The sequence below is a fragment of the Pongo pygmaeus genome, chromosome 15 (assembly GCF_028885625.2).
Source record: "Pongo pygmaeus isolate AG05252 chromosome 15, NHGRI_mPonPyg2-v2.0_pri, whole genome shotgun sequence".
Classification (NCBI taxonomy): domain Eukaryota; kingdom Metazoa; phylum Chordata; class Mammalia; order Primates; family Hominidae; genus Pongo; species Pongo pygmaeus.
This window is the reverse complement of record NC_072388.2, coordinates 62,931,637-62,959,370: the sequence shown is the minus strand read 5'-3', so window position 1 is coordinate 62,959,370 and position 27,734 is coordinate 62,931,637. Positions and strand designations below refer to the sequence as shown.

The 27,734-nt window shown below is 40.5% G+C and overlaps 1 protein-coding gene across 10 annotated transcripts in view; it reads right to left on the bottom strand.

Moving 5' to 3' along the window:
- SYNE2 (spectrin repeat containing nuclear envelope protein 2) overlaps positions 1–27,734 on the bottom strand; it is a 433,601-nt gene that overhangs the window by 95,936 nt on the left and 309,931 nt on the right. For 8 of the 10 annotated variants that reach the window (XM_054449822.2, XM_054449816.2, XM_054449824.2 and 5 more), the window contains 11 exons: positions 25,368–25,478; positions 21,385–21,501; positions 15,237–15,467; positions 9,179–9,361; positions 7,734–7,868; positions 6,669–6,790; positions 6,375–6,516; positions 3,577–3,708; positions 2,313–2,465; positions 1,985–2,194; positions 258–359 (listed from right to left, as the gene is read on the bottom strand). In XM_054449822.2, the coding sequence (XP_054305797.1) occupies positions 258–359; positions 1,985–2,194; positions 2,313–2,465; positions 3,577–3,708; positions 6,375–6,516; positions 6,669–6,790; positions 7,734–7,868; positions 9,179–9,361; positions 15,237–15,467; positions 21,385–21,501; positions 25,368–25,478 (1,638 nt within the window). The remainder of the gene's footprint in view (positions 1–257; positions 360–1,984; positions 2,195–2,312; positions 2,466–3,576; positions 3,709–6,374; positions 6,517–6,668; positions 6,791–7,733; positions 7,869–9,178; positions 9,362–15,236; positions 15,468–21,384; positions 21,502–25,367; positions 25,479–27,734) is intronic. The other 2 variants (XM_054449827.2, XM_063651667.1) reach the window with 2 other exon arrangements.

The following is a 27,734-nucleotide window of genomic DNA, read 5'->3' as shown; positions in this document are numbered from 1 at the left end:
TTCCAATACCCTTACCAACACTGAACATACACATTTTGTCATAGTTGATAAGTAAAAATGGTCTCCTGTTGTTTTAATACATTGTGCTTCAGAAAATTGAGATGTTTTTAAAAGGTCAACATAAATAGTTTTCATTTGTTATTTATTTACTTAAGCCTTGCTGCTGCTCACAAAGGAAAGCAGTTCAGAAGCACAGCTTACATGCAAAGCTCTGTGGTTCAAAGTTAAGTCAGTCTGGATTATTTTGACTTGATTACCTGAAGCTGTTCAGCAACACTCTGGCCACTGATTTCATTCAAAGACTGTTGTAAAGATGTCTTACTCTTAATGAGCTGATCATATAATCTCTTTATTTCATTCTGTAAGATAAATGTAGGAAACTGAGCAATCTCATTTAGGCCTTCATTATCTTTTTTTATATTTAGTTGGTTTTTATAATTGTTGTGACATTAGAAATTTCAAACAAATACAAAAATAGAGAAATCCCCATTTTATCATCATTAAACTTCAACAATTATTGATTCATCGCTGACCTTCTTCCCTCTACATCCTCCCTCCAGCTCTCAACTGTACCTAATCTCCTTTCTTTCAGGCTATTTTGAAGCAAATCCCAGGTCTCAAGTCATTTCATCAGTATGTTTCAGTATATATTTCTAAAAGATAAAGATCCTTCTCTTTAAAAATACTCCAATATACTCCTCCCCTGCCATCAATAATAATTCCTTAGTATGATTTAACTATCCAGACAGAATTCACACATCCCTAATCGCCTATTTTTCTTTTTGATTTGTTTCAATGAGGATCCAAATGAGGTCCACATGTCATGATGGATAAATACATCTTAGATCTCTCTTAACCTGCAGAAATCCTGACCACTTTGCTTTTTTGTTTCTTGAATGTGTGTGTGTGAAAAAAATGGGTCATTTGTTCAGTACTGTTTCCCACAGGCTGGATTTAGCAGACTGCACTCCCAGTGTGCTGTTTAACCTGTTCTTCTTTTCTTGTAACTGTTTTACTTGGATTCTAGCAGCTTGGTCAGATTCAGGCTTGATTTTTATGGGCCTCATTCATAAATAGTATTGGGTTTCATTCTTTTTCATTAGATAATTTTAGTAGCTTCCTAACTCTTCTACCCGCCTGGAGTCTCTGCCTCTCCAATTTACTTTAGACAACTGCTGGAGGAATCTACCTGAAACATACATGGATTGTCATTCCTTAGCTCAAAAACCTTAATGGCTCCCTCTAGCCTAGAAAAACAAATACAAATGCCCCCCCCAACTTTAATTGTTAAATGGCTAAATGTAATACAAGAAATGAAACATTACGTTAGCTCATCCTAACAAATTCTTTCTCAAGACTCTATTTTTTTTTTTTACTTTTTTCGAGACGGGATCTATGTTGCCCAGCCTGGTCTTGAACTCCTGGGCTCAAGCAATCCACCTACCTAGGCCTCCCAAAGTGCTGGGATTACAGGCATGAGCTACTATGCTCGGCCAAGACTTTAAAAGGGCTTCACTTTCTTTTTTTTTTTGAGATGGAGTCTCGCTCTGCCACCCAGGCTGGAGTGCAGTGGTGTGATCTCAGCTCACTGCAACTTCTGCCTCCCAGGTTCAAGCAATTCTCCTGCCTCAGCCTCCTAAGTAGCTGGGATTACAGGCACACACCACCATGCCTGGCTAATTTTTGTATTTTTAGTAGAGATGGGGTTTCACCATGTTGGCCAGGATGGTCTCAATCTCCTGACCTCAGGTGATCCGCCTGCCTCGGCCTCTCCCAAAGTGCTAGGATTACAGGCGTGAGCCACTGCACCCGGCCAGGGCTTCACTTTCAAATGATCTCCAACCATGAGCAACAAACAGAAGAGTCTCATCATTTCCCTTAGCAATTCTTATAAACAAATGTCACCAGGAATAGGAATAGGCATTAGGGGTCCATGCTGTAACTTAAAACAGTGCCAAAATAGGCTGTGTGCTCGGAATCATACCTGGTAACTGCGGTTGTAATCGAGGCCAGCTTTCAGGGACTTGCTTCTACAGACAGCTGCAGCCTGAGTGTGCTCCAGGCAGACTTGAAGGTTGTCAAAACATTCAAGGAGCAAGTTGGTGTTCTTGCCAGACCAAGTCATGGCTTTCAGAAGATCACCCTTCTTGTCACTTAGCGCTAAATAAAGTTTCTTCAACTCAAGAGCCAGTGTCTGGAGTGGAGAGGAAGGAAGACAATGAATGAGCTCTGACCTCAAGAGGCTTCCACGCGGGCTTAACTCACGGGGCTGCTGTAATGGCCAACACATGGGCTCATGAGAAGTGCCCTACCTCGTAGTGCACCTGCTGGCCAGAACCATCCTCCCTGTAAAGCCTGGGCATCTCCAGCATTTCCTCCACACTGCTAAGGCACTGACTGAGGGTCAGGAATAGTTCAAACAATTTTTTATCCAAATTGATATATGCTTCTTCTGTCATATTTTCCTGAATCAACAGGAAAAAAGAAAAAGAAAATTAAGATACCTTTGCCTTCCTAGACCTATATTTTGCCTAGTTTCCATTATAGTTTACGATTTATGTTATGCTTCTTTTGTAATAAGTTGCTTCAAACACTTTGTGAACTAGGTAGCAGAACAAATAAATAAACTTACGATGTTAAACTTGGAGAAAAAGGAGTTTAAGAAGCTCAACGTTAGGTAGTTATTTGAGTACTGAATGGAACTAAAAGGTATATCATGAGATGAAGGATCCCTTAGCAGGGTGATCCAGGTGAAAGTGTGGTCCCAGATAAATTACACTGTCTCCTTTACCACTGTTTCCCACCCTCCACATTCTAATGTAGGAGAAAGCGGTTAATGAAATCAAGTATAGCTGGGAGAAGGAAAAGAAGTCACAAATAAGAAGCTTGAAGGGGTTGATTACAAAGAGGAGGTATAGTGTCTTAACAGGAGCAGGCTGCAGAGGAGGGGGAAAGTGTCATTTATGAGCCGATTGTGAGAATCAAGGCTTAGGTGTATGACTCCAAGCACGTCCCCAGTGTCGTGCATTGCGCCTGGTGAGTCTGGGAGCCACAGATCTGTTTTAGCATAAGCTGCTGGGGTCATCTCTTTTTCTTTACCCACAGCTACCCTGAATTCTTGAACAGTTATAAGTAGTTTAGGAGCATGACATAGCTAGTCATCACCCCAACTTGGGCCGTGTCTCCTACTGTCTTCTCTGATGGACACCTCACATAACCTAGCATTACCTCAGTGTTAAGTCTGCTCAGGGTTGAAAACCATGCCTATACTCCCTCCCTACTCTCCTCCCTCACCCTTCCAATCCCAGATCACCACTGCAGACAGCACTCCATCAATCATGATCCTCTTTCCTGCTGATCCTGGACTCAGAATCCTTTGCACACAGTCCCTAGGGAACCACTACAAAATGTATTAGAGTTGGCAAGCAAGATCAATTCAATTTGCAATCCTAGGACCCATTCCATTATGTGTTCTATGACTTGTTCAGTGATGACAATTATGACCAAGTCACAACAATGATATCTCCTTTGTTTATGTTATTACAATGAGGAAAATACATTGTGTGCAGCTTCTACCTGTGTCTGAAGGTTACTTGCTTCTTGGCGCAGGTCTTCAAGTTGGGTGGTGTACGTTTTCAGTTCTTCAGTTGTTGGGTATCTAAAGTTATACATACTCACGCTGGGTAGAATACCCATATTTGTGGAAACCTATTTGACAAAGGAAAACCCTATTAGTGACAGTTTTAGACCCTGCTGATGTTAATTAATTTATTTTTTTATTTTCGAGATGGAGTCTTGCTCTGTTGCCCAGGCTGGAGTGCAGTGGCATGATCTCCACTCACTGCAACCTCTGTCTCCCATGTTCAAGAGATTCTCCTACCTCAGCCTCCCGAGTAGCTGGGATAACAGGCGCCTGCCACCATGCCCGGCTAATTTTTGTATTTTTAGTAGCGACGGGGCTTTGCCATGTTAGCCAGGCTATTCTTGAACTCGTGACCTCAGGTGATCCACCTGCCTCAGCCTCCCAAAGTGCTGGGATTACAGGCATGAGCCAACACGTCCAGCCTGCTGATGTTAATTTAAATAGAATAAGATGCCTTAGCATGCTGTCTTCTGAGTCACTTTCTTGGTGAGCATTTTTGTCTATCTTGCCATTTATAAGAAAAAATAATTAAGTTTTAATATTTTGGACAGCTTTGAAAAGTCATGACTAGTTATATTTAGATACTTGAGGGTTCATTTAGATATCAAAATGAGAGGAAAGGCCGGGCTTAGTGGCTTATGCCTATAATCCCAGTACTTTGGGAAGTAGAGGTGGGAGGATTCCTTGAGGCCAGGAGTTCAAGGGAGTTCAAGACCAGACTGTACAACATAACAAGACACTTTCTCTACAAAAGAAAAAAAAATTATAAAAAAATTTTTAAAGTAGCTGGTCATGGTGCTGCAAACCTGTAGTCCTAGCTACTCGGAAGGCTGAGGCAGGGGGATCATTTGAGCCCAGGAGTTCAAAGTTACAATGAGTTTTGGTCATGCCACTGCACTCCACCCTGGGTAACAGCAAGAACCTGTCTCTTTTTTTTTGAGACGGAGTCTTGCTGTTGTCACCAGGGCTGGAGTGCAATGGCGCAATCTCGGCTCACTGCAACCTCTGCCACCCGGGTTCCAGCAATTTTCCTGCCTCAGCCTCCCAGGTAGCTGAGATTACAGGTGCCTACCACCATGGCCGGCTAATTTTTGTATTTTTAGTAGAGACGGGGTTTCACCCATGTTGACTAGGCTGGTCTCGAACTCCTGACCTCAGGTGATCCACATGCCTCAGCCTCCCAAAGTGCTGGGATTATAGGCGTGAGCCACTGCACCCAGCTGAGACCCCGTCTCTTAAAAAAAAAAAAAAAAAAAGTGTGGTATATGTGTGTGTGAAATCATTAATCTTTCAGTTTAGTAATAACAACATTCATGCTACAGGGCTAGCTGCTTATTTACCAGTTTACTTTTGACACAGCCAACTATTAGAATAGAATTCAAGTCTCTTCTAAGGGATGGGTTTGCATCTTGATTTGTTATTGAAAAGCTAAATAAGTACTGAAAATGAGCTGTGATTACAGAAGGGTGAATGATTCAGAATTAGCTTCTTTCTCAAATTGGAAAGCTAACAAATAAAATGAAACAGGGTGAGGTGGTAGATGACTCTGCTTGGGGAAAGAACTAATAATGAGTGGAGTTCCCTTCTTTGCAAGAGACCTATGTACACGTTACAGTGTAATACGGAGAAACCAAGGTTAAGGGCCAACTGATGAGTTTGATTGAACTTTAATTGGTCAAGTAAGGTCCTTAGCAGGAAAGAGCACAGCTGAGAAGTTCCTATCAGAATGGGGAATTGGGAAATCACAGGTAACCTTTGCCCAGGCAATGTGAGTGTGTGGTGGAAAGCAGAAGCCTGCTTTGTGAGCAGTGGGGCTGTTTTGCTCACCTGCTCCCTGTCTGGAGAGAGGCAGCAGTGACTGACACAGCAAGCCAGCCTGATAGAGCCTGTGATGGCAGTGATAAGGAGGGCCAATCACAGGGAACACCGATTGGCCAGTGCCATCAGCACAGGAGTTGGCACATGGTAGATTCCAAAGAATTTTCTGATGAATGAATGACACTCATATAGCACTGTATAGTTTTTAAAGTGTGTGGTTTTTTTTTTGTTTTTTTTTTTTGAGATGGAGTTTCACTCTCATTGCCCTGACTGGAGTGCAATGGCATGATATCGGCTCACAGCAACCTCTGCCTCCCAGGTTCAAGCAATTCTCCTGCCACAGCCTCCCGAGTAGCTAGGATTACAGGCATGCACCACCATGCCCGGCTAATTTTGTATTTTTAGTAGAGACAGGGTTTCTCCATGTTGAGGCTGGTCTTGAACTCCTGACCTCAGGTGATCCACCTGCCTCGGTCTCCCAAAGTGCTGGGATTACAGGAGTGAGCCACCGCGCCTGGCCAAGTGTTTCTTAAAATACATATTCATTCCTTTATTCATTCAACAAACAGTAACTGAGAGTCTATGATGTCCTAGGTACTGTGCTTGGCACTCAAATGTAAACCAGGAAGACATGATCTGTCTTTCTTCCCCATCTAATGGGGAATACAGACTATAAATAAACAGGTGGATAGTTGTTATAAATAACAGCTCTGATGAGGGAAGCCCTGGGTGCTACAGAAGCACAAAGGAGGGGTTCCTAATGCAGGTTTCCAAGATCAAGAAAATGTATCAGCCAAGTGAAAAACTCACTTGGCAACTTTGCTTTCTGCAGAATATACATGTTTATTTAATGAATGCTTGCTGGATTTTCAAAGATAAACAGGCTATTTGCACCATGTAGATGCAGACTGACCTGAGGCTCCACAAGCTGAGGGAGTGGGAGCTTTATTTTTGATGAGAGTTCGTGATGCAGATATTGCCACTTATCTCCATTTTGGCCCTGGGGTGACAGGATCAAGTCTGGAACGTCATTTTCAGGGCTGGATGCCTGGTTGCTTTTCAAGAAGAACAAAAGGTGAAGAGAATAATCAACACTAAACATTTTGTATTACATTCACAGTTCTATGAGCAATTTTTAAAAGAAACACTCTTAATTCTCCCAGTCGTAAAACCACTGAATGACCAACTCTATTTTTAAATGTTTTACCTTGCAGATGATTCCTGAGTTGTATCTTTATCATGTTGGCAATACTGGGGCCACATTTTCTTAGCATTAAATTCTATGAATTTGATGAAATCTTTCTGTTCCATTGGTTTTAACTCTAGAACCTGTAATTGAATGAGATTCAAATGGTCCAATCCATCAAGTTTTTCGATTGGTACCCACTAGTTTCCTCTGCTGAGATAAATCTAATTTTGAGCCAGTTCCTAAATCATTAATTACTATTTCTCTTTCTTGCATCCCTGTTCTTGTAAACTGTCACTTCCCAAAAACCTATTTAAAATATTCACACAGTAACTGTTATTTAAACCACATACATGGAAAATCATCAAAGACATACAAACACATTTTGAAAAGACAGGCAAAGCAGAGTTGCAACTACAGAAGTTCACCCTGAAGACAGCTGATATAAGATGTAAGTTAATAAAGGAGCGAAGTTATGGTGTCCCCAGTGTTAGCAGCTGAAAGCAAAGCAGGTGTTATGGTAAATGCTGAAAACTCTCTGAGTTTCTGCACACACACAAACACCCACATGCCACACTTTGCAGAAATTCCATATAGAAAGCTTTTTTTTTTGTTTTGTTTTTGGAGACAGGGTCTCACACTATCACCCCAGGCTGGAGTACGGTGGTGGGATCTTAGCTCACTGCAACCTCTGCCTCCTGGATTCAAGTGATTCTTGTGCCTCAGCCTCCCAAGTAGCTGGGATTATAGGTGTGCAACACCATCCCTGGCTCATTTTTTTGTATTTTTAGTAGAGCTAGGGTTTCACCATGTTGTCGAGGGTGGTTTCAAACTCCTGACCTCAAATGATCTGCCTGCCTCAGCCTCCCAAAGTGCTGGGATTACAGGCACGAGCTACTGTGCCTGGCCTTTTTTTTGGTTTTTGAAACAGGGTCTCACTATGTCGCCCAGGCTGGCCTTGAACACCTGGCCACAGGTGATCCTCCCACCTCAGCCTCCCAAGTAGCTAGGACTGTAGGCTTGCACCACCTTGCCTGGTTAAAAAGTTATATTCTAGTCCCTACAATTGTTGGGGGCTAGAATTACCTGTTGCTGCTGGAAATCTTTTTGTCTGCTGAATTGTGGCCTTTCAGTTACAATGGATTCCAATTCAGAAAGGTTGACTGGTTGGAGAGCTTCTTGATGCTCTGGCTCTGAGGATTTCTTTAGAATGGTAGGATGCTGAAAAACATTTCATAATGACAGCCTATTTATTTTTAAAAATAAACTCCACTTTATCTCAATTCTAATAATGGGACTACACAGAAAATTTTACATGAAATAAATGATGATATTTTGTTATTTGCTATAATTATATACTATAATTTTTTTTTTTTTTTTGAGATGGAGTTTCGCACTTGTTGCCCAGGCTGGAGTGCAAGGGCATGATCTTGGCTCACTGCAACCTCCGCCTCTCGGGTTCAAGGGATTCTCCTGTCTCAGCCTCCCAAGTAGCTGTGATTGCAGTTGTGCCCACCACACCCAGCTAATCTTTGTATTTTTAGCAGAGACGGGGTTTCACCATGTTGGCCAGACTGGTCTCAAACTCCTGACCTCAGGTGATCTGCCTGCCTCAGCCTCCCAAAGTGCTGGGATTACAGGCGTGAGCCACCACACCCAGCCTACTATGATTTAATGTACTTATTTCATAACAACTTCAAAAACTACTAGATTTGGTGAAGTGATCATCTTACTTCTTCAAGCTAATTCATCCAATGAATTACTAACAGCAAGAAAATGTATTGCCTTTTTTTCTCAAGAACAAATACCAAATAAAAAAGTACCAAAAAGAGAAACAGTATTATAAATTCAAATTTCCCCTATGGCTAAAATACATTTTTTTAAAAAGAGAGAACATATTAGGATGAAAGGGGAACCATATGGCCTATGTATCTGCAGCCAGTCTTATTTCTGTGAACATAAATCTCTAAGTAGGAACCACTCATAAGCACATGCAAATCTTTTACAGTAAGATCTACTCATAAGATGCACATTTGCATTTATAAACACACAGTGCTTTTGAAAATCATGAGAACACTTTATATGATACTTTGATTGTATATATAAATATTTGCAAATGAATAACAAAGTATCCTGCAAACAGGTTTATGTTTCTGATGTCAAGTTTTAGTCACATCTATGAAAGCTTTGTTTTCCAGTCAATTAGGGTCACAAAATTCCTTTATAATACATCCTTCTTTTACGAAGAAGCCTTACACTAGACCTCACTGCCAGCAAGAACACTCAGCCACATTAAACCAACACAAACCAAACCACCACCACCAACAACAACCTAGACAGGAAAACTGCAAAGTAGAATGAAATAAAAATAACAAGCCGGTATACTCATCTACAGTGTTAATGTATGGAATTCTTTCACACTTAGTACAGTTTCTCTGTAGCCGGTTCATCACTTCCAACCAGAGTTCTCTTCTGGCAGGTCTGCCACATATGCGTATCAAGATGAATGTCCACAGATAGTCATTTTTTACCTGATCTTCACTGTGCTTCTCCTGAAGCATCATCTGGACTTTTTCTAAATTGCACTTCACTGTTTTCAGTTTCAGGGAAAGCGCTTCAGCCTCATGTTGAGTGGCTCCATTATCTCCCAGGCCCTGATCTTTGCAAGTCTCTAACAGAAAGGCAACCTTGTGCTCAATCTCTGTTAGCATAGCCTAGGAAATAAAAGCATTTAATTATTCATAGTGTTGTTCTTGAAGAAGTATTGTTCCTGCAAACAAGTTAAGACTTACTCTTTTTACTTAAGTGTATACAAGAAGTCCCAGAAACACAGGATGGAAGAAACCCTGGAAAAACAAAAACTTCCACAGAATTCTTGTGCTTTTCAGTAGGGATGCAACCAAACCAATCCCAATTACACATGTCACTCTGTAAAATAATTGAAGTAAATGACTCTATAGTCACCCTACAAAACACAGCAGACTGTATCCAGCAGAGGATAGCGGTTAAGAACACAGATCTTGGAACTAGACTATCTGGTTTCAGAACCCAGTCCTGCCACTTAGTAGATGTATAAACACAGGCACCTTACTTTAGAGGAGTGTGCCTCTAGTAGTCTGTAAAATGAAGATAACCGAACTTACCTCCTAGGATCATGAAGAGGAGTGAATGAATTAAATCCATGTACTTTGGCCAGTGCTTGATACATCTGCGCTTAAAAAGTGCAGATATTCTTATTTTCCCCCTACCTTCCTAATCTTTTTTTTTTTTTTTTTTTTTCGGAGACGGAGTCTCACTCTGTTGCCCAGGATAGAGTGCAGTGGTGTGATCTCGGCTCACTGCAACCTCTGCCTCCCAGGTTCAAGTAATTCTCCTGCCTCAGCCTCCTGAGTAGCTGGGATTACAAGAGTGTGCCACCATGCCCAGCTAATTTTTGTATTTTTAGTAGAGATGGGGTTTTGCCATTTTGGCCAGGCTGGTCTCAAAATAGCTGGTCTAATAACTCCTGACCTCGTGATATGCCCACCTAGGCCTCCCAAAGTGCTGGGATTACAGGCACGAACCACCATGCCTCGCCTACCTTCCTTTTATGTTGCAATCCAAGTGTGGAGTAGGAATTTAAAAAAGAACTCCATGTAACTGTTTGAAAATTATTTCCCTTGCTCTTTTCCTTCTCTTTCTCAAGCCAAATAAGCCTCCAAACTCTCAGAACACCACAGAAGAAATAATTTGGAACCTGAAATATTTAGTTATCAATACAACCGGCCAATTCACACAAATCTAAAAATACATCAGCTGGATGAAGTAAGTTTCCCAGTAAGTCTCGGTCATTGTATTCCTACTCAACAGATCAAGTTTGCCCTCTCCTGGGGCTCAGCAGTCTGCTCGGTCATGCCAACTGGCTGCGCACTCAAGTCAGCAGCAACAGACAAACTCACATTCCAGCACCATGATCATTTGTACTAAAACTCGGTGCATGACTAAGAACAAGTTCCATTCATTGAGTGAATTTAAGGAATTAAAAATTTTCCTTAAGGAAGAACTCTATTCTTAAAACAAAATTGCAAATAATTTATCCTATAACTCCTTCATCCAAGCAAGCTATAACAGGCCCCTTTATCCATGCTTTTACTTTTTGTGGTTTCAGTTACCTGCAGTCAATCATGGCTCAAAAATATTAAATGGAAAATTCCAGAAATAAATAATTCATACATTTTAAATTTTGCACCACCTGAGTAGCGTGATAAAATTGCACACCATCCTGCTCCATCCCGCCCAGGATGTGAATCATCCCTTTGTCCAGCATATCCACACTGTAGCACTCAGCCCATTAGTTACTTAGTAGAGATTGAGCATCCCTAATCTGAAAATCCAATATCCCAAAATGCTCCAAAATCTGAAACTTTTTATGCACTATGCCAGAAGTGGGAAATTCCACACCCAACCTCATGTGATGGGTCACAATTGAACTTTGTTTCACGTATAAAATTATTAAAGTTATTATATAAAATAATCTTCAGGATATGTGTATGAGGTATAGATAAAACATAAATTGAGGCCTAGCATGGTGGCTCATACCTGTAATCCCAGCACTTCGGGAGGCTGAGGCAGGAGGATCACTTGAGGCTAGGAGTTTGAGACCAGCCTGGGCAACACAGTGAGACCCCGAGTCTACAAAAAATAAAATTAGCCAGGCATGGTGGTGTATGCCGGTAGTCCCAGCTATTCCGGAGTTTGGGGCAGGAGGATTGCCTGAGCCCAGCAGGTCAAGGCTGCAGTGAGCCATGATCATGCTACTGCACTCCAGCCTGGGTAACAGAGCAAGACCCTGTTAACTCTAACATAAATAAAGAAATTAATTAATTAATTTAGTGTTTAGACTTGGGTCCTCTAAGATATCTCATTATGTATATGCAAATAGTCCAAAATCCCTCCCCAAAAAACCAAATGCAAAATACTTCTAGTTCCAAGCATTTGGGGAAAAGGGATACTCACTCTGCAGCCATCTCAGTTGTCAGATCGAAAAAACATAATACACACAGAGTTTGGTACTATCCCCGGTTTCAGGCATCCACTGGGGGTCTTGTAACACAACCCCACAGACAAAGGTGGGACTACTCTACTTACATCCTCTATAGATTCTTCTAAGTTTAAACAATATGTACTCATAGATTGTACAGTGGCTATAAACAAAATGTAGCATAATTTTGTGCTCTGTTTTTCCCACTTAACTATTACATACTTTTTCATCTGTCTCCACACATTTCATGATTTTCATTTTAACAGCTATAAGTTGATATCCCATGATTCACTTACCAATTTCCCTCTTGTTACCCCTTTGTTTCTAGTTCTTCACTTTTGTAATCAATGCTTCTATAATTATTTTTCTCATTTGGGATTATTTTCAGAACGTAAATTAAAAGTAATGGTAACTGGCCAGGTACAGTGGCTCATGCCTGTAATCTCAGCACTTTGGGAGGCCAAGGCAGGTGGATCACCTGAGGTCAGGAGTTTGAGATCACCCTGGCCAACATGGGGAAACCGTTTCTACTAAAACTACAAAAATTAGCCAGATGCTGTGGTGCATGCCTGTAATCCCAGCTACTTGGGAGGCTGAGGCAGGAGAATCACTTGAACCCAGGAGGCAGAAGTTGCAGTGTGCCGAGACTGTGCCACTGCACTCCAGCCTGGGTGAGAGTGAGACTTCGTCTCAAAAAAAAATAATGGTACTTTTAACTCAAAGAAGATGAACAGCTTATATGTTGACAACTGACCTCCCAAAACATTGAGCCAATTAGATAGAACTACCAGACATTAGAGGATCTATTTTTCCAGAATGATATATTTTTTTCTAATGTAATGTGACAGTTGTTTTAATTTATGTCTTTAATAATCAAGATTAAACAATTCTCAAATATTAAATTACTAAGCATAATCTTCCCTCCCTCCCTCCCTCCCTTCCTTCTTTCCTTTCTCTCTTTCTTTTTTTGACAGTGTCTTACTCTCTTGCCCAGGCTGGAATGCAGTGGTGCAATCATAGCTCACTGTAGCCTTGAATTCTTGGGCTTAAGAGGTATTAGTGCCTCAGCCTCCCAGGTAGCTGGGACTACAGACACACACCACCATGCCCAGCTAGTTTTTTTTTTTTAATTTATTTTTATTATTTTATAGAGACAAGGTGTAACTATGTTGCCCAGGCTGGTCTCAAACTCCTGGCCTCAAGCAATCCACCCGCCTTCGCCTCCCAAAGTGCTGGGATTATACGCGTGAGTCACCACTCCTGGTCCGTAATCTTGACTGAACTGTTTGCTCCTGTCCTTTGGCTATTTTTCCACTGGAATTTTGTGTTTTTACAGACCGCTTTAAGGTTTTCATATGTTTCAATAATAACTTTATTGTGTCATGTTATATAAATGAGCCAAAGATGCCCTTGTATGTTGGCCCCATGTGGTTTTTCTTCAAAGCAGGTCAGAAGCAGTAAGTTCAAAAAGTGCCAGCACCAGACTCAAATTTTTACACATTTGACAGCTTTAAATGCAGCCCAAATAAGCGTATTTTAATCCATTTAGAGCCTGTCTGCTTTGCATACCCCTGAAAACTGCACTCAACATCTGCCAGCCATGGATAAAACTAACCCTGGGCTATAAAAAAATCCCAAGCCTCTGCCGCCCTTTGGCACTCTCTGACCCAGAGACCCTCCACTGTGCTGAGACATCGCTAGACACATAAGTTCCCTCTCTGTTTCTCCTCTCCCCTGGGAGTTCCCTTGCCCTCCTCCCCCTCTGGGTGGTGGCCTGACCCCCAGTCTATGCCTTAGCCTCTGGAAGGTCTCCTGCAGTAAAGAGCTTCCCTGTCCCTCACGATCATAATCCTGCCAAAATGCTGCCCAAATAAAGCTTGTTGGGTGCTACTGCCACCTGGTAGTCACGTCTTTTCCCTGAGCAGCTTGGAAATCCTTGAATTCACTGCAAGTGGCAATGAAGATGGGATTCTGGTGATAATCAAGGAGTTGGCATAGGGTCTACCCAGTCAGTAGATAATCAGCTGGCAAATCAATCCTGAATGGCCTTAAGAGGGTGGGACTCAAAATCTAGACTGCCTCGAGTTGAGTTTAGCATAGCATTGCTCTGTACTGTACGATGCTCTATGGCATTCACAGGCTCCCCCGGGCCTCATCAGCCAGGCCAAGTGGCAGTGCCAGTATCTGAGTGAACCTATCCCTTTAGAACTGACTTTTGGGCTGGGCATGATAGCTCACACTTGTAATCCAGCACTTTGAGAGGCTGAGGTGGGTGGATCGCTTGAGCCCAGGAGTTGGAGACCAGCCTGGGCAATATAGTGAGACCTCTCATCCCTACAAAAAAATACAAAAAGTAGCCGGGTGTGGTGGTGCAGGGCTGTTGTCCCAGCTACCCGGGAAGCTGAGGTGGGAGGATCACCTGAGCCCAGGTAGTTGAGGCTGCAATGGGCTATGATTGCTCCACTGCACTCCAGCTTGGGCGACAGGGTGAGACCCTGAAAAAAAAAAAAAAAAGAGAACTGACTTTTGAGGTCAGAGGTGCCGAGCTGCATGGAAAAGGAGGCTGGCCTGTCTGTCTGGTTCCTGGATGTTGTAAGACTATGGGCTTACATAGAAGGGGAGAATGCACACCTGTGGATCAAAGGCAGGCTACCCACAACAACATAACAGGCTACAGCAGGAAACGCTCCCTGTGGCAGGGCTAGTGATATGGGTATTCTGAGACAAGAGGATGTCTTCATCCTGGCAGACAAGCCCATATGATAGAGACAAGGCTGGTCTCCTAAGTGCAGCTGGGAGAGAGGCCTTTGCAAGCAGCTCGCATGCCCCTGCTCTTGTGACACTCGATTATGCTGTTGCAATGTCATCATTCTAGCCTCTCCCTGGAGGGATTAGAAACCCCAACCTTTAGGCTGAGCTGGCAAGCTTTACTCAGAGTGACTAGCGGCAAGGAAGTTTATATCCCTGCTCCTCCCAAGCAAAACCCAGGGCATTCCTAGTAAAATGGCTGCAAAGCCCTTTTATGCTATATCTTCAATTATGCAAATTAAGACTTTTGGTTTCATTTATGATGAATGAATATTCTAATTACTTACTAAAAATGAATAAAATAATAGCATTTACTGAGCACTTATTATATACTTTATATACCTTATTTAATCCTGACAAAAATCCTATGAGATAACTTTATATCGTATGACACTGCTTTAAATACCTTATTTAAATCCTATGACACTACTTTAAATACCTTATTTAATCCTGACAAAAATCCTATGAGATAACCTACTATATAAGGAAAGTGAGGCTGAGAAGTTCACTTTCCGAAGTTCACAGCTAATGTGACAGAGCTGGATTTAGACTGTAGATTCTAAACACTACTGTCCCCTCAAATAAGATAGTTCCATAAAGCATTTCAAAGAATTACCCTGAGAACTAAAAGTTGAGGCCAAGATAAATGTAAGGGTCAGAGTAACAGAAAGAAAAACAGTGTTGCTTTAAGAGAAACTCACCCAATCTTGGCAGATGATTGGTGGAGAGGCAAACCATGAACTCTGACTTCTCAGTCTTACCTGGCACCCTACCAGCTGCTGTTCCACCACCTGCTGCATGTCTGCGTTTAATGTTTCCGGCTCAACTGCCACGTTGGCTTGTTGCAGCCACAGCTCCAGCTCGGCCACCTGGGTCTTGCAGGCATGCAGGACTTCTGTGGGCTCCGGCCTAGTTTTCTCCACCCTGGTCTCCAAACCTCCTTGCGCGTCAGAAGAGTCGAGAGTGGCAGCCTCGATACGAGGTGTGGTGCCCTAAGAGAAATCCAAAGATAAGCCAGGGAGTCCAAAGTTTTCAGACTTGGGCCTGCAAAGACCTGGGAACCTGCAACATTTCCCCAGTTAAAAGAAACAAGATCAGGACAGAAGAAGGAAGAAAGAAAAGAGACATGCACCTCCACACTCATAGCAACAATCACGTGACCTGGTGCCACAGGTTTCCAAGCAGCCGATCTGCAAGTACGCAGGTACAGTATTCCCGGGCACAGAGGACGCGAACAGGCTCACAGTTCACTACCCGGTGAGCCCCAGGAGACAGGTGAGAATGTGAGTGACAGGGTGTGTGTGTGTCCGAAACATTTAAGGGAATTGGCCAGTGTTTAGCATTACGTGACACATGATTAAGCAATGCTTACATTGCTGCACACTCTATTCAAACAGAAAAACAAAACAAAACAGAACACGATCTTTACATCCCAGCAGGGTACAATAAAATATACCACAGAATTTTAACTTAACATCTTCTCAAATAGTTAGATTATAAAAATTTTAGCTTTTTAAAAACATACATATTACTCATCTAAACTTTTCCCTAATAAAAACAGCTTGAGTGAAGTAATGAACTTCAGTGGGGTAACCTGGAAACTTTTTTTCCTATTCCTCGGAAGGAATCCCTAAAATACCTTCCCCTTCTGCATACTCAGGTATGATTGAGTTAAGGACTAGATGCTCATAGTATAAAGAAAGTGTGGTGTGTTCTTTTTACATTGAAATAACTGGGTTGTTTATCAACTAAATAGAAAATTTTCTTCCAGATACCAAATGAAAGTATTCCAGTAATTAGATATGTTCAACCTGGAGGCAAAAGATAATTTGATAGAGAGATGTACTTACCTCCCACTGTATTATCTATCCTTCCCCAGAATATGGAAAAAGTAATATTGATACTTCTAGAGAAATTCCTTTAGGAATAAGGATTTGTGTTTTACTGTATAAACCTTTTGGTCTCAAAAAATATTTTATTGATTATGATAAAATACAAATACAATGTTTTCTATAAGACTTTCTTAATGTGTTAGCATCTAATAAAATGCAATTCTAGCCAAGTGACAAACTTTGAATGGGAGTCGATTGCAAATGCATACCCTAACTCAAATGCACATTCCTCAATGTTTATGGAATTTTGTTTAGACGTAGAACTTTCAGTGTAAAAGAGTGAACAAAACTGGTAGGTGGTAACAAACATGTGCCGGGCATGAGAATGCTGTTCATTTTCATGCACACTGATGAGTATTATGAAAGCTGGTCTGGCACAAGTGTCTTGGGTTGTACTTGTTACCTTTCACCGTCTATTATCTTCACATACATGTGCTGTTTACTGCCAAAATGCCATTTCTTCCCTACCTTCATTAATTTATTATTATAATTTTCTTCAAGAATCCCCTTCTCAAGGAAACTTTTCCTTGTGTTGTGCTTTTTCTGAACTTCATATATAGTCAGGTCTATGCTTGGATTCAACTGTTTTAACTTTCTTTTTTAATCCTAACTCTTTTTTTTCTTCTTGAGAAGAGTCTCCCTCTGTCACCCAGGCTGGAGTACAGAGGCATGATCTCGGCTCACTGCAACCTCCGCCTCCCAGGTTCAAGTGATTCTCCTGTCTTGGCCTCCCAAGGAACTGGGATTACAAGCACACGCCACCATACCTGGCTAATTTTGTATTTTTAGTAGAGGCAAGGTTTTGTCATGTTGGCCAGGCTGGTCTTGAACTCCTGGCCTCAAGTGATCCACCTGCCTAGACGTCACAAATTGCTGGGATTACAGGCATAAGCCACAGTGCCTGGCCCCGATTTTTTTTAAAAAAGCAACAGTTGTGTGATTTTGCTTCCAGACTTCCAGACATCAATTTCTAGTCGTCTGATTAATTCCCTTCTAGTTTTCAGATATTGCTATATCTAGTTTTCAGATATTGCTATAGACAAAAATTTTGGGATCCCCTTTCCTTTTTTTGCCACTTGAGAGAACAATCTATTAATATTAATTAATCTAAGATAATCTATTAATATTAATTAATCTATAATCACAGATTTACCACCTGCCTTCATTATTTATTCAAAAATTTTATTTGAGCACCTGTTATATGCCACACACTTTTTTTTTTTTTTTTTTTTGAGATGGGGTCTTGCCATGTTGCCCAAGTGGGTCTCTAACTTCTGGGCTCAGGTGATCCTCCTGCCTCGGCCTCTCAAAGTGCTGGGATTACAGGCATGATCCACCACACCCGGCCCTCCACACACTTTTTTTGATGACAGTATTGAGTTTCTCTGCTTTCTCATGAACTCACTAAATTAATGAGGAAATAAGCAAGCTGCATGACTAATCTGGGTTTTATTTGCTAGTTATTTGAACCTGAAAAGAATCCAAAGGGGAAGAGAAGACAAAAAGAATATTTCTAACCATAGAGCTTCAAGAGCTGAGGGTGGCCTAAGGAACCCACTAGAGATCAGTTCACCCACCTCTTTTTAAAGTCTAAGAAACTCAAGTGCACAGAATGTTTTATCAGCCCACATGCCTCCCTTTTTACCATGTTGCTTCTGAGAAGCACCCAATTTACTTATCCAAGGTCACACAGCTCTGTGATCTTTTAATTCAGAGTTCCCTGGTTTTTTACACAGTAGCACCCCTGTAAAATACCTTCTCTATATGATAGCGCCAAATTCTAAAAGCAAAACTTATTTAAACAGATGTTTTATAATCGTATGCTTTGGGGGGAGGCGCTAAAAAGTATCACTACAAGTATTTCTTATTAAATAAATATGTCATTTCTAAAGCGTAACTGTAAATTAATAATAGCTAGCCTTTATTGGGCTCTTATCATGAGCAGGCACACTGTATGGTCACACAACTAGTAAAGAGAATCAAAAGCAATTCCTGCTTTCACTACACTTTGGAATCTACAAGTCCACATTCTTGACATAATTTCACCAGTCTTTTAGTATCCAAGTTAACTTTTCAGTTGGTGAATCACATTGCTTCACTTCTGCATCAACACATCACTGATCTAAGTAATCAGTGAAGTAATCAGTAAAAAAAAAAAAAAACACACACACACACAAAAACTGCAGTTAAAATGCAAGTTGATTTTCTGGCTATTGCTACATTTCATGCCAAAATAGCAAACTTTTACATTTTCTCCTTAATATTTCAGTCAATTCTACAAATACCTGCATATCTCCCCCACTGCTTACGAAATGTAAAACTGCATACCTAAAGTACAGTACCTAACTGCACATGAATAAATGAAAAGCATGCCCCTGGAATGGCATGGTGGCGGTTTACTCTGAGGTCATGCCTAACTTGATTTCACATTTTCACATTTTTCCATACTAAATATTTATCCTTGGTTGTAATACGGGGCAAGAATGACTCAAAATTTTACTAAAAATTGTGCAAGTATCATTTGGTCAATACACTTAACCTCTGAAACAAAAGGTTTGTTGAGGCTGATAGAAGGCTGATGACATTGGCTGCCTGGTCTCTGCAGAGTCCCCACTTTCCTTCTCATTAGTGATGTGCTGTGCCGATGAGATAGAAATGACTAAAAGGCAGGAGGACAGTCACCAAGAGGTATGGAACTTGGAGCCAGTAAAGGAGTCCCTGAATAATCAGAAGTGGACAAATTCCTCCTGTAGTAAAGGGTAACATCTATTTTTCCTGCTCCAAGAATTCCTCCCCAGCAAAAGTTCTAAGTTAAGAAGAAAATACAAATACACACATACATAAATTAGTTTAAAAGAGAGTCACTGGAGCCTAATAGTTCAAAGCTCAGGTTCTAAACTCAGAGTCAGAAAGATCTGGGTTTAAATCCTAGCTTTGCCACTTACTAGCTAAATGACCTTGGGCATCTTACTTCTCTCAGCCTCAGTTTCTCCATCTGTAAAGTGGGGTAACAGTAATATTTATCTCATAGAGCTGTTGTTAATGATTAAAAGAGATAGTATATGTAAAATCCCAGTACCTGGCCCATATTAAATGTTCAGTAAGTATTTTGTTATCCTCCTTTTTCTTCCTCCTTCTCTTTATTGTCATCATTATCTAGTATCCACATGGTCAGGGAAAAGACCCTACAGGTCATCCACACCAGCAGAAACAATATTAAGCAGAATGGCTACTGTAGCTAAAACACCATTGAAGCTACATCTGATTTTTCATTGGTGTCAAAAATAACATTACAGTGGGCAGATGGTTTGAGACCAGAAGTTCGAGACCAGCCTGGGCAACATGGCAGAACTGTGTGTCTGAAAAAAATACAAAAATTAGCCAGGCGTGATGGTGTGTGCCTGTGGTCCTAGCCACCTGGGAGGCTAAGGTGGGAAGATCACCTGAGCCCAGGAGGCTGAGCCTCCAGTGAGCCATGATTGTGGCCACTGCACTCCAGCCTGGGTGAAGAGTGAGACCATGTCCCCAAAACAAAACCCAGATTAATTCTGAACAGCAAAAAAACCTACTGACTAGGTCAGCAACTTTCTTAGACCTAAGCATTGCCACTGGGTGTAAACCTCTCACATTTGTCCACCTTCCCAGACATACATTGTTAAGAGAGACAGAGAATGAAAGGGAGGAGGGAAAGAAAGAAGAGAAAGGAGTAACAATTTGAGAACTAAGAGATATTTTTGTAAGACTAGACAAAAGATTGGGAGAAAAAAACATAAATAGAACTCAGTATAAAAGAAGAAAACAGATGCAATAATTAAACAATAAAAACAGCAAAAACATGCCAATATCTTTTACAGGAGCTATTTGGTGAGACCCTTGGAGCTTTAGGTCCAGCTAAACACCAAAATTAACTTGGGAAATAGGACCCATCTCCCACACCCCGCTGTAAGGCCTTATTGAGAACCACTGAGGTACAAGATTCCAAATTAGAAAGCCAGATTAGAATATTCTGGGTTTGATTCCTTATTCCCCCATTCACTAGCCATATATATAATACATAATATATATTATATATATATATAAAATACATAATATATATTTTATATATATTATATATATATAAAATACACAATATATATTATATATATATTAAATACATAATATATATTTTATATATATAAAATACATAATATATATTTTATATATATAATACATAATATATATATTTTATATATATATATATTTTTTTGTTTGTTTGTTTGTTTGTTTAAAGACAGAGTCTTGCTCAATCGCCCAGGCAGGCTGGAGTGCAGTGGCGCAATCTTGGCTCACTGCAATCTCCTCCTCCCAGGTTCAAGTGATTCTCTTGCCTCAGCCGCTTGAGCAGTTGGGATTACAGGCATGTGCCATCACGCCCGGCTAATTTTTGTATTTTTAGTAGAGATGGGGTTTCACCAGCCTGTTGGTCAGGCTGGTCTCAAACTCCTGACCTCAGGTGATCCACCTGCCTTGGCCTCCCAAAGTGCTGTGATTACAAGCTTGAGCCACCATGCCCGGCCCACTAGCTATATTTTTACTCCCTAAATTGTGATTTCTTAATTTGTAAACATATGGTAGGTATGAACCTACCTTATACAGTCTGAGGGTTAAACAGACTGTTACATAAATGCCTTTTATGTAACAGGCTATTAATCAATATTAACCCTTCTCTACTTTCTTTGTCCCCATAAGTTCTATCTACAGATTAAAGAAGTAGTCATCAACGGAAAGACTATTTCATGTTGACAAATGGTAAATGAGTGAAAAGCGTCTAATTCTCTATGCCATGCCTATTTTCTTTGTAAATATGTGATGACAAGTCTTCCAGTTCTACAGCTTGATAGCACATATCTTCATATGTTAAAGTTCACAAGGAACACTTAGCTTGATGTACAAGGTATTGCAGGACACAGAACACTGGTCATCTCTAGGTGCTAGTCCAGCTATCTGAGCAGTTTACTTATTACTAACCGGGACTTACCTCTTCTGTGTGGTTGGGCCTTAGGGAACATTCTGGGCCTTGCTCAGTGTTTAGTGAGGCTGGTGTGAGGATCTGTGCCATGGAATTATCACAGGTGCTTATTTTCCCATATGCTTCCTGTAAAGAAAAGAATCAGAGCTCCAGAAAGGGTCCTGCCCTGGTGCCACATGAATTCTTTCTTCGCCTGCTCATTTTACAAACTACCTGCTTGCAAAAAAGTCAGGTACGGAGAAGTCAGGTACAATTAGAAAAAAGTTTGTTCATTAGGGAAAAAATCAGCTTCCCCAAGATTGTCTTTATTTGAAAGACTTACATTCTCTAACCTTCTCTTCTTAATGAGCACATAAAGAATCTAGAGAATTAGGTACTTAAGTAGATTTTTCCAGAAGTATGCTTTGTCTCATTGAAGTATTCTTTAAAAGTATGTCCTTATGAAAATTTAAATTACATGGCCGGGTGTGATGTCTCACACCTATAATCCCAGCACTTTGGAAGACCAAGGCAGAAGAATTGCTTGTGCTCAGGAGTTTGAGACCAGCCTGAGCAACATGGTAAGACCCTGTCTCTACCGAAATAATTAATTAATTAATTATATGATAAAGGCCACATTTCAAAGAGTGGGGAAAAGGTGAATTTATTCCATTTAGTAACAACTACCAAGGCATTTTATGAAAAATGTAAGTAGAATTCTTGTATTACTCCTAACAATAAATTCTAGTTATGAAAAATATAATCAGAATCCTTGTATTACCCCTAATAATAAACTCTCACTGTATTCTCAAAGTTATACCATAAAAATTCTAGGTGTGGGGAAGCATGACAAGAAAGGAAAATAATATTAGCATTGACTACATAAAAAATAAAATAATATGCACCACAAAAGATACCATAATCTAAGCTAAAGAGAAATGACAAACTGGGATAACTATTATACCTAGTGTTAATATTCTTTTTTTTTGAGACAGAGTCTCGCTCTGTCGCCCAGGCTGGAGGGCAGTGACACGATCTCGGCTCACCACAAGCTCCGCCTCCTGGGTTCACACCATTCTCCTGCCTCAGCCGCCTGAGTAGCTGATACTACAGGCACCTGCCACCACGCTCGGCTAATTTTTTGTATTTTTAGTAGAGATGGGGTTTCACCGTTTTAGCCAGGATGGACTCGATCTCCTGACCTCGTGATCCACCCGCCTTGGCCTCCCAAAGTGCTGGGATTACAGGTGTGAGTTACTGTGTCCGGCCAATATTCTTAATATATTAATTACTCTTATAAATAATAAGGAAAACATCAACCCCTACATAGAAAAATAGTCAAATGGTAGGAACAAGCAAGTCGCAAAAGAAGAGTTACAAAAGCCAATAGGCATCTAAATTGATATTCAACATTCTTAGAACATAAATTAATTTAAACCACTGGCTAAGTTTGGCTAAGACTGACAATATCAAAAATCAGCTTGTGGTGGGGGGGTCTGGAAATGCAATTCCATGTATACCTAGGAGAAATATAATTGGTATAGCCTTTCTTTTTCTTTCTTTCTTTCTTTTTTTTTTTTTTGAGACAGGGCCTCACTCTGTCACCCAGGCTGTGGTGCAGTGGTGCAATCTTAGCTCACTGCAATCTTCATCTCCCAAGCTCAAGTGATCCTCCCATCTCAGTCTCTGGGACTATAGGCATGCACCACCATGCCTGGATAATTTTTGTATTTTTTACAGAGACAGGGTTTCACTATGTTGCCCAGGCTGGTCTTGAACTCCTGAGCTCAAGCTGTCCGCCCACCTCAGCCTCCCAAAGTGCTAGGATTACAGGCATGAGACACTGCACCTAGCCTGGTATAACCTTCCTAGAAGGCAGTTTGAAAATGTGTGTCACATTTTAAATGGATATATACTTTGATTCAGCAATCCTTCTTTTAAGGTTAACCAAAGTTAAGCAATGGGAAAATGACATGTACGCAAAGAATTAACACAACATGGCAGAAAGCATGTGGATATTATAATCAACCAACCTTGATTGCTCTACTTACAAGTTGTATAATGTTGGACAAATTAACCTGAACTCTCTGAACCTCAGTTACTTCACCTTTAAAATGGGAATAAAAACTATCTCACCTATGTTTGCAATTAAATGACATATATAAGGCATTTAGCATTTCCTAACAAAATGTTAATGTCTTTTCAGCTTCTTCTACTGAAAACAGTGACTGTTATCAGAAAGGTATAAACCAAGAATTAAAGGTAGAGATTAGATAAAATTAGAAAGGTAGGCAGGGATCAGGAAAATCTGGAATGCCAGGCTAAGTTTGCATTTTCTTCAGTAGATAATCAAACTCCATGAAGAATTTTAGGCTGAGGTTTAGCATGATTGGTTTTAGGAAAAGTCATCAGTATTTTATAAGATGTATTAGGAAAAACAATTGGAGATTGTAAACCAATTAGAGGGCTACTCCAAAAGTCCAGGGAAGTAATAAGAATTGCCTGAAATAAGACGATGGCAAAAATAATGGGAGGAGAGGCTGTACGCAGTGAATGGACATCATTGGCCACTGACAGGATGTGAAAGGTGAGAGAAATGAGGCACCTAATAGAACTCCAAAGTTTATCTCTGAGAAAATAGTGGCACCATCAGCAGACACTGAGAAATTAGTAAGAGGAGCAAGCTTTGAAGGAAAGTTGGTAAAATGGGTTTGAGTTGGAGAAACTCCATCCCAAAAAAGTCTATCAGGAGGATAGAAATGTGGAATAGATTTATAGATTTAAGAGAAAAGCCAAGACTAGAGATTTAGTTTGGTAATCACTGGCATAGAGGTGACCATAAGCTCTCAGAGGAAATAAAATTGCCCTGAAAGAAAACAGGAGTACACAATAGAAATAGAACCAAGCACGTGCTCATTAAGGCTGTCTTTGCATTTGTGCAAAAGTAATGTGAGAAGCTTTCAAAGATTCATGGTAGCCAAGATAGAGAAGCAACCTAAGTGTTCATCAATTGATGAATGGAGAAAGAACACGTGGCATATATATACAACGGAGTACTAGCCAGCCTTCAAAAAGAAGGAGATTCTGTCATCTGTGACAATATGGATGAACTGGAAGACATTATGTTAAATGAAATAAGCCAGGCACAGAATGATAAATACTGTATAATCTTACTTACATGTATAATCTAAAAAATATGGACTGCATAGAAGCAGCGAATAGGATGGTGGTTACCAGGGACGCTGGGGGCTGAGAGAGGGCCTGGGGAAATGTTGGTCAAAGGACACAAAATTTCAGTTGAACAGCAGGAATAAGTTCAAGAGAATCTATGTATAACATGGCAATTATAGTTAATAATAATGTATTGTACACTTAAAAGTTGCTAAGCGACTAGATTTTAGGTGTTCTAATTACTGAAAAGATGACAAATATGTGAGGTAATGCATATGTTAATTAGCTTGATACAGCCATTTCCAATGTATACACATTTCAAAACATGTTGTATACCATAAATATATACAATGGTTGTCAGCTAAAAAAAAAAAAAAATTCAGCCCATGCAGGTTCCCTCCCTAAGCATTCCTTTAAACAAGATAGTTATTTACTATCCTTATTTTTATTCCTTGTCTGAGCTACAAATGAGCATTTTAAAGGTTTAGGCAGTGCTGACTGAAAACCAAACAAAGGAAAGAGGGAAGAGAGGAAGCAAAGTTAACATGGAAAGTCGGGCAACATGGCGAAACCCCGTCTCTACTAAAAATACAAAAATTAGCTGGGCGTGGTGATGTGTGCCTGTAATCCCAACTACTTGGGAGACTGAAGCAGGAGAATTGCTTGAACCTAGGAGGCAGAGGCTGCAGTGAGCTGAGATCATGCCACTGCACTCCAGCCTGGGTGACAGAGCAAGAGTCCGTCTCGGGGGTGTGGGGGAAAGAAAGTCGTGCAGAAAGAGATCCCTGCTCCCCCCACCCGCCCTCGTAACCCCTAAGCGTGGTTGATACACCCAGCATTACCTGAACAATTGTTCCAGAGGATGAGGAAGCTCTGTCTTCCTCCATGTCCTTGTCATGCTTCCAAAGTGAAGACCAAGACTGAGGAGATGGCTCTGCCTTCTCATCTCCATTCTATTACAGTAAATGATTGGTTAGCAAAGGGAAGAGCTTCCCTTACTGTCATAACCGGCGCCCTACTCACTCACCTCTTTTATACCAGACTCAACTTATCAGGCAGTGTAACCACAGCCCTTTATTGCAGCCCTCCCCCATTTTTTTATCTGTATTTTTTGCTAATTATATCATGTTTACAAATGTGGCTGCTCTTCCTAAAGCTTAGAAAATACTTTTAAAAGTAGGGGCTCGGCTCACGTCACACAACGGAAATCTTTAAAACAGTGCTTTTAGAAATTTAATCTGCTTTGGTAAACGTAACCTTAAATGGTATCTTTGAGGCCAGGCACTGTGACTCACACCCGTAATCCCAGCATTTTGGGAGGCTGAAGTGGGAGGATCACTTGAGGCCAGGAGTTGGAGGTTGCAGCGAGAACCACTGCACTCTAGCCTGGGCAACACAGTGAGATCTTGTCTCTAAATAAATATTTAAAAATACATAAAAGTTAGAAAAATTAAAATGCTAGCTTTAAAATTACAGCCTCATGAGTATAAGAAAAAATGTTCAACATCATTAATCACCAGGGAAATGCAAATTAAAACCACAGTGAGATACTACTTTACACCTGCTAGAATGGCTTATATCAAAAAGATAAAAAATAACAAGTTGGCATGAGGATGTGGAGAAAATAGAACCCCTGAATACTATCGGTGGGAATGTAAATTGGTACAGTATCGAGGTTCTTCAAAAAATTAAAAATAGAACCAGCAATCCCACTACTGAGTACATATCCAAAGGAAAAAACTCAGTATGTCAAAGAGATGTCTGCACTCCCATGTTCAATGCAGCACTGTTCACAACAACCAAGATACGGAAATAACCTAAGTGTCCACCAACAAATGAATGGATAAAGAAAATGTGGTTATATATACATACTGAAATACTATTTGGCCTTAAAAAATAAGGAAATTCTGTCATTTGCAACAATATAGGTAAATTTAGAAGATCTTCTGTTAAGTGAAATAATCCAGGCACAGAAGGACACATACCACATCATCTCCCTTCTATGTGGAATGTAAAAAAAAAAACTCATAGAAGCAGAGAATAAAACAATGGTTACCAGCGACCAGAGATTACAAAAATGTTTGTCAAAGGGAATCAAAACAAAGGGCACAGGAGGAATAAGTTCAAGGGATCTTTTGTATATCATGGTGACTATAGTTAATATACGTTTGAAAATCATGAAGAGTAGATTTTAAGTATTCTCATTACAAAAAAAAAGGTATGCGAGGTAATGTGTATGTTAATTAGCTCAATTTAGCCATTCCACAATACATATATACATATACTGTATCAAAACATCATATCATAAATATATATAATTTTTTTTTTGAGATGGAGTTTTGCTCTTGTCACCCAGGCTGGAGTGCAACGGCGTGATCTTGGCTCACTGCAATCTCTGCCTCCTGGGTTCAAGCGATTCTCCTGCCTCAGCCTCCTGAGTAGCTGGGATTACAGGCACCTGCCACCACACCCGGTAAATTTTTTGAATGCATACAATTTTTACTTGTCAATTTAAAAAAAAAAATCACAGCTTGATGAACATGTACTTCTTTGTTGCTGTCAAAGACAACACTACAAACATCAGCTCAGAAGCAAACACGTCTCAAATTAACACTGTACTGAAGTCACTCTTTTTAGCCCCTGGTCCCTCCATTATTCTCGTAGTTCTCTCTGCCATGAAGGGGTATAATCAGATTGCAAAGTTGTCTGATGGTCACAGAGCACAGTAAAGCTGTACTCTTCCTTGTCACAGTTCCACCATGCCCTAGAGATACACTCTAGGACAAGAGGTCTGCTCTGTGTGAGAGTGGAGCTATTTAACCATCTATAAAATGAGCCCAAAAAGGGTCTGGTGGTTACATGTAAGTCACAAAAACTGTAAGTTGCTTCAATTTTCTTCCTTTTGTCATAAGACCCATTGCAACTTATTTTTTCAAGTATGAAATGGAAACTGATGTCAGAAAAAACAACTGAAAATGTCTCATTCAACCAGTTATAATCAAGTAGTACAAATTCTTAGTATCAGTTGCTAACACAACTCTTCATGTCATTGGAAATACTGTTTTAGACCAAAAGAGTAATTGAAATGTGGAAAAATACAGTTCTAAAAATGAGACCAGGAGTGCCAAACAAACAGCATGCTCTCATAACTTCAGAGAAAGTCCTCAGAAATCAGGATACTACAGAGAACTTCTTCACCTTCTCCCGTA